The sequence below is a fragment of the Morone saxatilis genome, unplaced genomic scaffold (assembly GCF_004916995.1).
Source record: "Morone saxatilis isolate NCDOM2014 unplaced genomic scaffold, NCSU_SB_2.0 Contig23, whole genome shotgun sequence".
Classification (NCBI taxonomy): Eukaryota; Metazoa; Chordata; class Actinopteri; family Moronidae; genus Morone; species Morone saxatilis.
Genome location: NW_023339796.1, coordinates 12,092,765 through 12,104,333, shown reverse-complemented (window position 1 = coordinate 12,104,333; position 11,569 = coordinate 12,092,765). Strand labels below are relative to the sequence as shown.

At 40.7% G+C, this 11,569-nt stretch overlaps 1 protein-coding gene across 1 annotated transcript; it reads left to right on the top strand.

The window, feature by feature from the left end:
• The first annotated feature begins 399 nt into the window (after positions 1-399).
• Positions 400-2,889, top strand: LOC118334944 (transmembrane protein 275). Its single transcript, XM_035671049.1, has one exon. It carries the CDS (start codon positions 502-504, stop codon positions 1,120-1,122), a length of 621 nt encoding a protein of 206 aa, XP_035526942.1. The 5' UTR covers positions 400-501; the 3' UTR covers positions 1,123-2,889.
• The last annotated feature ends 8,680 nt before the right edge of the window (positions 2,890-11,569 follow it).

Sequence of the window (11,569 nt, the reverse complement as noted above, 5' to 3'; positions counted from 1 at the left end):
ATTGGACCTATTCTCAGTAGTCCTTCCACAGATCTGTGACTATCCTCTAGTGACTACAGTAGTAGTGCCCAGTATATTTTACTTGTAGGCTATCAGATATTTATCATATATATGTCAGTCCACAACCTCTACTGATATTTGTAATTTATAGGAGTAGCAGGGCAGAATGATGAATGTTTAGAGCTCATTGATGGATTACACAGACTCTCTCAGGAAGGACACTTCACTATGCCCACCATGATTATTCACAAGCTGTCCACTGATACTAGTGCAGAACAAGAGCAGTGTAATAAGTGCACTTATCAGTAGGCAAGAGTTTTTTTTCTTTGTGTGAATCTAAAATAAAAACTCTTACATGCTGCCATGTATTGTCGTTTACAGACAAAGACGTCTCCTGGTTGTGAATTTATTTAAACGTTGCCATGGAGAAGAGTTTGGACTGAGACACGGGGAGATTTGATATCACAGTGTAAGAGAGAGAGAGAGCCCAGAGGTGAAGACATGGTCATCACTGACAGAAACACCAGCACCCCTGTTCCTAAAAAGGACCCTCAGAAGAAGACGAGAAGAAAGTCTCGCCCTCATGGCCTGCCCTCTCCGGCACTCTGCTGTGCCTGTGGCCTATGCATCATGCTGGCTGGACTCAACATCACCCTGGTGGGAGCGTTCGCCTTCAGCACACTGGTGCCTTCTGCCAATCCCCCGATCATCATCGGACCTATTCTACTGCTGGTTGCCTTTTCCTTTTTCGGGGCCTGTTGCGTGTGCAGCCGGCTCCCACCTCCCCACAGCTCACGGAGGTCTAAGGTGGGCGGCAGGGGCACGGGGATGATGGGACACGGCGGGCTGGCCGGTGGAGCAGCATTTGAAATAGAGACCAGCGAGCACACACTGCAGGATACCACAGCTGTGCAGCTCAGCCCCACATCCTCTCCTGGATCGTCCCAAGTGTCCAGCCCAGAAAAGGAGGTTCCTGATGCGGCCCTACCAGGGCCCTGTAAGCTCTTCACCCTGGAGACCAACGGCCCTTCTTCTGTTTGCGCCACCGCAGTCTACTCAGCCTCCACAGCAGCAGGAGGGGAAGTGAGGCTTAACCTGCCACGTGAAGAAGTGGTCACCTAGCAGCACAGAAACTCTTCCAAGGCCGGAGTTCTAGCAGTGTAAATAGCCTTCTGGGTTGAGGGCTTGCTGAGTGTGGTTGTGTCCTCTAGTTTACGTAGTGCCATATTTCTGGTCGTGACAAGTTGTCAGCCGTATGCTTTAGATTTTCTTGCTGTGCAGCCAACTGGTAATAAGCATGCAAAGTTAATGAAACATCCAAGTATTTGTGGATCATAGGTTTTGGAATTCAAATTCCTACCTCTCTTGTGCTGTTTTCCTACAGGTCTTTGTTCTTAACGTGGGGCATTATGGAGAGTTTTCATGTAGAAATCAAACTAAGAGTCTGAAAACCATTAACATTTATCTTTCACTGTTACGCTGGTTTGTGGAAACCTCAGCTGTCAGCAGTGATTCGAGAGGGCTCGCCCGAAGAATGTGATTGTTGAATTGTTCTTAAAAACTTAAAGATTAGATGTGAAAGGTTGTTAGTGAAAACCAGAGTTGAACTGTACAGGTACGTTTGTGGTGACATTTGGCATTTTGTGTGCCATTCTTAGTGCTGAACTTGTTTTGGGGGCATAAAATATTATAGGTCACCGGGGTCCCAAAGCAATATTCTCTCACCTGAGGTTAAATTCTTGGCATTTACAGTTTTTCACAAGGGAGTGATCACACACTGCTTGTCTACAGCCAATACAATGGTGCATATGTAGTTACAATATATTTACATGCAAATGTGTGTAATGTTTCTATAGTCTGACAGACTTCTGCCATCACACTAACACTGTGAATATTATGTTTCTCACCACATTCAACTCAAATCACAGTTTTAAGGTCACATTCATCTTGATATTTTCAGTAATTTATGTAATGCAGTTTAGGTCAAGATTCAGGTGAAACAGGGACTTACGTTACTGTAAACCATGGAAATTAGTCATAAATGAATGAATTTATTGAACTTCAGTTCATGTTTTACAAATGTGAACGTGTGAATTTCACAGTATTGAATTCTCATTTTTAATGTGTGACAAACTTCAACTTCATATTGAGCAAAAGTTAACCTCCACTGGACCTAGTATACACAATATGGACAAGCCAAGAAGTCTGACCGAGTTTAGATATTCAGATTGCATAAAAAAAGTATTTGTTCCCCATCACTGTGATGTCTTCTTGTCAGTTATGAACTTGACTGGTCAAAAGAGACATTCAAACCCTGATTTCCTTTGAAAGGAAAGTTGCCTTAGACTGAGATATCAGGATCAAACTAACGAGGGCTATAATAAAAGTGCACAATAGCATTTTTCTTCAGAAAGCCTTTGTTTGGCTCTGGATTTCTATTCCATATTGTTAGGAAAGCTTCAAACAAGTTTTTAATTTTTTTTGTGGATGTAACAAATGCATGCAAATGGCTTAAATGTTTCATCTCAGAGATGTATGTGGAGCAGCAGGAGAGTGAACACCTGTATACAGGTACACAGCCCAGTGACCAGAGCATTTCCTTATACAGTATTAACCTTCATTATTTGTGATACAGCTCCTCAAAGGGACCAGTTTTTCTGTCAAAGCTCTCTCTCGTGCCAAATTAGAGTGCTGAGCTTATTTTTGCATGCTCAGAGAACTGACTCATGGAAATGCAAACACCTTGTTGTGAAGTATCGGTGTTATCTGTGTATTTTAATTTGTGTAGCACTTATACAAAAACCTGGAAAATGTAAAGGATAGAATATTTTTGTGAAGATTATAATTTGTTTATTTTAAAAGTAACCAATCCAAATGTGAATCCTTGAAAAGATATAAATAAAAAGGCTCTTTCAGTAGAACATGAGGTTGTTCATTATGTATGCGTGCATGACACCATGTTCTTGCTAAATTGCATTTTGTGTCATCATGAAGTGAAATGAATAAAAATGTCCAACTGGATTTGTTACATATTAAAATTTCAAACAAGTTCAGTGTGATCTTGTAGGATAACAGTTGTTTTTGGGACCATCTTTACAAACATTGTTTACTCCAAGATGGAGTCTATAAAGATTCTTTAACAGCAGTTTGTAGAAAAACAACAAGACATAATGTTTCCTTAATGTATCAGAAATAAGGTGTAACCTGTAACAGTTGGGGGATTTATGCTTCAGCACATCTTTACATACCAAACCAGCATCACAAAGCAAGGCTCCTTCCAGTGTCACATCTACGGATGCAACTAAAAATGTGTTAGCCCCGGTTAATTGTTTGGTTTATAAAAATTAGAAAAAAGCAGCAAATCTTCACTTGTGAACCAAAACCAACAAACGGTTTGCATTCTTGATGACAAATGATTTAAACAATCATTTATCAAAATCATCGCTGATATATTTTCTGTGCTACTACTGCGGAAAATCTACGTCTGGCTGGTTGAAAATCTGGTCTGAAGACGTGAACAAGAAATGCTCTACCATCTTTTAACTCATCATATCAAGATGGCCTTGAGTAAAGAACTCAACATGCTTATGTGTGTTTAAAGTTGCTGCCACTGGAGGGCGCCAGAGCTCCATCTATGAATTCCAGTGAAGTTATATAAAATGTGGAGTTTTACATCAAGCCAGTAGATGTCACTAGATCATAACAAACGTCTGTTGGCTATTGTTTAGGCTGTCAGATAACTAATTGTGTAGTAGATTATATTGAATCTGGTGACATTGTAAACTGCATATTGACTAATGATGCACAAGTCATTAGAAATTGTTTGCTGTTTTCACAAAGCATTGTGTATCGAAGGTTGAAAGATAAACCTAAATCAAACATGTCAGTGATCTACATCATTTTCTTTATATCTTATCTTATGATATCACTGTGTGGAAATGTGAGTGTGTTTGGCAATCTCAGCTGATACCACTAATTACATCAAAGTGATGAGTGTATCATTTTGAAAATCCATAATGCTGATAAAGCTCCCTTGTGCTCATGAGGCAGGGGAAGGCACAGATCTGGGGTGCCCTACTTTCTCTGGCAGCTTGCAAATGACAAAATGGAATCAGAGAGGCTCCAAAATCTCCTTATGTTCAATTTCACAGTTGATTTTTTGATAGAAGTTTAAATTTAGAGTTGCATTATGAGTTTTACATTCACTGAGTCTTGATTGGCAGTGCAAAAAAATGAAAGGCTATAGGGATTTAGAGGAATTTATTTGTAAGAAGATGCTGTGACAATATAAAGATCCTGTTTACTTTTGTTTTACAGAAAACAACAAGATTGTGTTTGACCCATTTCTCTATTCTGCTCCTAATGCTGTCTGATGCATTTTTACATAAGTTTACAGTAATGATGAGGTAAAAGAGTTTGAAGCAGCAGATGGTGGGTTGAGGCTGGTTACTGTACGAGCCAGGTGAGGAACTCAGCCAAGATGCTGAGGCTGTCACATATCTGCAGCATATAATTGGATATTCTTTGATTAAGCCTGCACCAGAACAGTTAATATTTTTGGGTAAAACATAAGAACTACATAAGCCCCCAGCCTCTCCACCTTTCAACTGCTTCCAGATTTATGTTGCGTTACACGAAACATTTCCCATGGGGACACTGTCAAACATGCCGACTTCCTGCATCTTCTGCCTCTTGGCCTCCACTGAAGAATGCTCATAAAACATATTAAATGTTTAGCCAGCTGGAGGCTGGAAGATTTATTGCCTTCTGGAGGTGAACAGGTTTGTAGGTAAGCTGTGTCCTGAGGAGAATATTTACATGTTTATGCTCTTGGGTGAGCAAAGGTCAGGTAGAGGGGTCATGGTTTACCGCTGCAGTTAAGCTTACTTGTCACAAAAAAGGGACCAAATGGAAAGCACCCTTTGCTCTTTGAACCTCCATGTCTCCCTGTGTCCTCAGACCTCTTTTAAAATCCATTTTTATAAGAACTTTAAGTGGGAAAAGCATAAGAACAAAGTCAGCATGCTGTTATGACTGTCAAAAGAACACTTTCACTTACCCTTTCCATCCCCTGTTTTATTGTCCACAGTGCAAGAATTCAGACTTCCTTATCGCTAAAATAAAGTTACAGTTCTTCGATAGCTTGTTTGTTCATGCCGAATGATGGGTAATGAATTGCATTTTGTACAGACACACTGTCTAAGCCTTTGACCTGGATTTATCTTTTTTCGCAGTATCTATCAAATGTTCACTGTGACTGCAAAACGTTAACCTTTGTTAACAATAAGAACAGAGCAATGTGTTTCATTTTTGTCAGAAACCTGAAGCGAGGGGCACAGACATGCTGTAAACAAGCAGTAGTACATGTTGACCCTACCACTGTTTGTCTCTTTTGTAATACTCTGTTTGCATGTTGCATCCATATGAATTGCAGGAACACTTTCAGTATCAGCATTCTTCTCTCAGCACCACAGTGTTACAAAACCATTGACATGGCTCTTGGTACATCAAATATTATCAGTCTCTTTGTTGACTTCTTTGTGCAGATTTTAACATTGCTCATGTTCACACACATATCAAGCTGCAGTAATGTCTGAGATTAATTGTTTTTGATGCTTCGTGACAGTGTCAACAACTGGAAAGGTCTGGAAATTACAGGCGTAAGGTTGGTCGAACATGCACAGCTAACCTGCACCCACCACATGTCTTCTTGTTTGTCATGACAAAATGATGCACACTGACAGCCACATACACACACTCACACCTGCAATCTCAAGCATCCCATCCGCTCTAAACCGGAGTGTGGCAGATCCCGACGCTCTGTTCATGTGCTTCTCTGTGGATGTGCTTGTGTGTGAGAACACTCTCAGTTGAATGAGTCGGCAGGGGAGGGGGATGGAGGGTGTAATCAAGCTGAAAAGATTAGGGGAAGACGAGCTGCTGAGGATCTATGAGAGCAGACATTGGTTATATAACCCTAACCCAGTTCACTCCGCTTCTAAAGAGAGTCTGGGAGGGAGAAGGAGGATTTACCGAATTGGGGTGAATCCTTGAGTTTAGACCAAACTGAACCAAAACAATTGCTTATCTGTATGCACTGTCGATTAAGTTGACAATGGGCGTCAAGTTCTTATTCGAACACTTTAACAAGGATGTTAAATATTGCTTTGTGAGAGAATAAAAGCATTGACTTGTAGTGCCTGAGAAAATACTAATGATTTTGTTGTCATCTACTATTTGTCCACCATTGGTTATTGCTTCATTGCACCGGTGTACAACAACATATTTGAGGGCCTCCCTGCAACGCTGCAAGTGAAGTGTTTACTCAAGATTGGTCTCCTAGTACTTTTGAACACATGATTTTGAAAACATATCAAAGTTGGCTTCATTCTAATTGTAGATAGGGATGTTTTGGTCCTCCATGTGCCATGCATAGGTGGACCTCAGGCCTTGTGACTGGGACGTTTCTGTTGGTCTCTGTGACAGGAGTAGTTCGAGTGCGACATAGAGAAAAAGGCTCCCCACAGATTGGGGGTAAAGATGCAGCAGATTTTGATCAGAACCGCTGAGGGTCCTAATAGTTTTGCTGCAGCACTCTGCATACCAATGACAGCTGACAATGGGTCCCTCGCCATTCTTAACTCCTCCATTCACCCTTAGTAAATGGCAGTTTATTCAAGTGGCCTGGCTGTTGCATAACCTAGCTTTTCACAAGTCTATATGTGGGCCCTGGGAGAAGGAAACATACACAGTAGTGTACAGAGAGACCATCCCAACGCAGTTCCGGGAGAATATAAAGGCACAAGAAAACAAATAACAGTGTGACCACCAGGACATAGCTTGATGTGAATAGCATTAATGCAGGGGCAGTCAAATCAATCACTCTTTCCTATATCCAGCCATTAACAAATCCGATCAATGTTGCTTCAGTAATGCTTGGCTACCATGCATACTGTGTGTGCAGTTAGGCCAGTTTCTCTTTACCTCTCCTTGGTGTCTTTGACATGTTCTGTGAATGTTATCCTTTTGCATGTGGCCCACTGTTTAACCAAGCAAATCAATAGACAGACCGAAAATAGAATGGTAGTGTGCCAATATTTAAGGCTGACGAGTGATCAAATATTCAACTTGTGAGTCCAACAAGCCAAAATAATATTTGAGTGAGCTGTGTGATACACAATGCTGAGAGGAGTTAGACATCACAAATCCCTGGTGTCAGGTCAGCATAGCATGCACAGTGCAGTGCTTTTGTGACTTATTAAATTATGTTTGATGAGACAGCTGCATAATTACAAAATAAAACGACCCAACTGAATACTGTATTGGGATGTCCTGCGGTGCGAAAGGGTTGGTAAACAACATGTGGTACCACTCAATTCCAGCAGAGGCCCCCATTTTTTCAAAGAAATACAGGGACAATGAATGAATAACACTTCTCCACTGCAGACTGCTTCAGACCGGTTTCTGTGCTCCACATTTAAGAGGGGTTGGCATACTCTGAAATTCAACATTAGACTCAGCTTTCAGCTGTTTCTGTGTCATTATCTTACTGCACCACGGTAATCTGAGCACAGTTTACCTGCTGATCATTTATGAATTGGCAAATGAATCACCTCTTATTGTTTTATTTGCAGCAATCGCACTCCTACAATGTGTTTTTGCAGTAAAGGCGATCTTCTGTCATTACAATGCGGTGCAAACAGCTACTTATTGCGCCGTTGTCCCAACATGCTGTCACATCTCTTTTTGTGGTTTTGTAATACTGTGATAATAGCCTGCCATGTGGGTCATTTCACTGGAGAAAAGATGATAGGTAGTTTTGCACTTACCTGTGCACTGTCAAGTTCACCACTTAAATATATGTTGCCTGGAATTATAATAATATGATCAGTAAGCGGAGACAGTTGAGAAATGACCCTTGATTAAATTAAAGGCCTCATCTTAGATCCCTAAAAGACCTGTGTTGCGTATCAGGTATTCACTTAGTTAAAGTCCCCTTTAAATAAATAATGAAAGGCTGATCTTTGGAGCACATGACAGAATACCCACCATGCAACACGGTACCAATAGCCACCAGAATGACTAAAAGTCCTTTTCCCTTTTGTAAGAAAAGGTCTGATTTAGTATTTTTGGTGGTAGACACTGGCCACCTGTAGGAAAGGAAGCCCTTCTTGACGTGCGTCAGGCCGGTTTCATGGCAGAGAATCGGTTTGCCATGGCAGCGGCAATCGGCAGACACAGCACTGTGGGGGTGGCCGGTCGGTGTCAGCGCTCATTACCATCCACTGCCTTAGTGGATGCCTCTTCCAGGAGTCTTTTAGAAATAAATAAAAGAGAGATGCTTTACACTTTAATGACTTTCCCACAGTGGCTCTCCAAAACAACAGCACCCCTTAAATTGCTGTGCCCTGGCTGACACTGGAGGAGAGTCCCCACTGCTCAACAGAGGAAGGGAAATACTGAGTCCACTGTGTGTCCACTCTGCAAGGCCAGCCAACAGGGAGGAGGGGATAATCAGGTCTTTATGTGGCATGGGGCCTAGAGGGGACAGCCTCGGTATTGTCCCCACAGCACCCTCCCTTATCCCGGTTTGATTGTTCTTCTGGATCCAACACATGGTCACGTTGTGAAACCTTCACAACCCAAACTAGGGTTTGTACATCCACTTCCCCCAACAAAGCCTGACCCATCAGCCAGTGGACGTCCAGTTTAAAGCAAACAGATGAGGCAACGTGTTCTTGCACGTCTATTTTAATAACAGTCTTTTTCCAGGTACTTGTTCTTGTTTAGATCTTCTGTTGGCAGGTTTATAAAAGTAAATATTCAGAGCTGTGATTTAAGTGGCTTACTATGATCACATGGCCACTGTTTCCTTCCAAAAAATCTTCTGTAAAGGATTTCTGTTTTGTTGGAGTTGACTGTTGACAGAAGAACAAATGGATGATTACCAAAGTGTGACACTGCCAGTTTAATGGCGCACATGGACTGATATACACATTTCTACTAAATGGAAGCAGGAAAGCAAAGTCAGCATTTGTTTGTCGTTACAAACATTTCAGCTCAAGAAGATGAATGCTCCAGTTACGTAAATAGTGAGATGTATGAAGTACCATGCAGTGTTGGTTTCTCTCTCCAACATTGTTGCCATAAATAGGTATTTTTTAAATGACTCAAATATGTTGACTTTGGGATCAGTATTTGCTTTGATATTTATTCAAATTTTTCACATTCCCGTGAATGTGTCAGTGTGATGTGTCGTCATAACTGACCCAGGGGTCAAGGCTTCATAAGTTAACAATGTTAATTTTATCCATGGCTTTGAGTGAATAAGTCTCTCTTTCAGCTGCATGTTCTATCTGCAAGGTGTCAGCAAACAAGGCCCTGTAAAAGTGGATTACAGCCAGCGATGACGATGTCAATGTGTAATAAAATATAATCTCCACTGTAGCTGTAAATCCTCACTGAGCCTGCAGTGTGTGTATACTATAACCAATCATGTTTTCTTTAAAACACTGGTGTCATATAGTATATAGTACTATAGCACTTTATTTCTGATGTTTCATTATAAACTGGGTCATTTAATCTTGTGATGTTCTTTTAAACCTGTTATCTAAAAAAGCAGTGTGTTGGACAGGTGACCTGTCCAGGACGTTGCCCTGTTATCTGCATAAGGCAAATTCCCCAGAACTTGCTCACACTGAATGAGGAGTAGGAATAAGACAGAATGACAGTATGATGAACTAATGAACTATATATATGTTTTTTCTGTTTCACTTTATTGTATCTGCAGTAGCTTATTATGTACTTTCTTTTGTGTTTTCTGTTTTTATTCATTGTTAGAAAGAACTGAAAATAAGTATACAGCCTACATTCAACTAATGAACAGATGAATTTGTTTTGTTTGTTTCAGCATTTCGTCCCACAATAGTGGTATGGAAATAACATTTTGTGCTACCCACACATTTCAGGAGGGATTGTAATAACTTTGGTGATCCCTCAGCTCTTCCTCCAGCAGCATCATCAAATCAACCTGTCCATTTAATATTCAGTAGTTTGTTTTTAGACAATGTTTTGACTTGAAACTAATATCTCCATCAGCCTCAGCTGTAGTTTGTGATTAATACAAATTAGCAAATATTAGCATGCTAACATGCTAAACTAAGATGGTGAATATATAGCATATTAGCACACTAAGCCTATCTTAAAGCACCTCTGTGCCTCAGTGCAGCATCACAGAGCAGCTAGCATGGCTGTAGACTCCTAGCTCATTGATAAATGTGGGAAACCAAGAATCATGTCTTAAAAGCACACACAAATTTGCATTTAGTGAATTCCTGGATGTTTGGACAAATGTATTTTTGCTATGAAAGACCCAGTTATCTCCTTCTCAGCAGGAGCACAAGCAATAGGGAAGAACCAACCAAGAGAGGTAAAAAGTTCATATCGGAACAACAGGCTGTGAAATGAAAGGCCCAAGACAGACCAGTTACTATCCTATTCCTGTTCTGATTTGTTTTGAATAGGTTGAAAAAAAAACTCAACTCCTCCTCTCTTCCATATCTGATTACATGTATTCACCTATTGCTGTCCGAGCTGAAGAAAAACTGAGAGAAAGAAGGAGAGAAAGAATTGCATGAAACTGAAAACCATAGATTAGTTTGTGTAACTGATATGGCAAAAGAAAACAAGTGAAAGTTCAGATAGAAAACCCTGACTATTGTTTTGACACCTGGAGAGTGTGAAACAGAGCTCAAACCAAATTCTGGTTTTCTTTTTTGGAGATTTGACCGCCTCTAAATGAGACATAATACGATGCATAGAATGATCTGAGTCAGTGGCCATGTTCCTATTGAACATTTACAAATGGCTTTACAACTGCTCTAAAAGGCAGCCGGGTTTACTGGTTCACAGTGGAAATAAAAAAGTCAGCCTACGTAAGGAAGCAGGTGTTTCCTTTTCTTTCCCTGACTCATGGCATTGACACAGCTGACTCATGAAGAGCAAAGTCACCTCCCTTCCATCATGTTCACATACTGCTTACTTAAGGAGTCTGACACTGTGACTAGAGGTGGTGGTTTTCTCTTTTACGTGTTTGTAGATGTCATTACTGTACGAAAGTAGACTTTAAAAAGGGGAAAGGAAGACTGGGACAACTCTGAGTCTCATGCTCCAGTAGAGAGAGTGACACAAACAAAGATAGGCAGAAACGATTTGTCTAACGTGGTTGGATACAGTAAAATTAAGCCAAGTCACAGCCAGCCAGCCAAGTTGTATAGAGTTTTTCTTTGTAATTTTAAAATACGTTTGAGAAGAATGTTTGTATTCCCAACAATCTCATCTTTTAATTATGCCTTGGCATTTCCTACATTACATTAACTGAATGTTCCTTTTAGAATCCAAACTAAGTCAACACTTCAAGGAAATATGTAAAGGAATGAGAACTTGGAGAGTTTGGGGTCCATGTTGCCGTTGCCTTGCAGTGTCGTTCTCACAACTTCTCATCATGCAGCCCCCATACCAACAAACTGTGATGTACTGTGTGTTCTGACACATTTCTATCAGAACCAGC

What these genes read in the sequence shown, in the direction of transcription:
- LOC118334944 (XM_035671049.1), top strand. Translation starts at nt 502, where the DNA reads ATGGTCATCACTGACAGAAACACCAGCACCCCTGTTCCTAAAAAGGAC.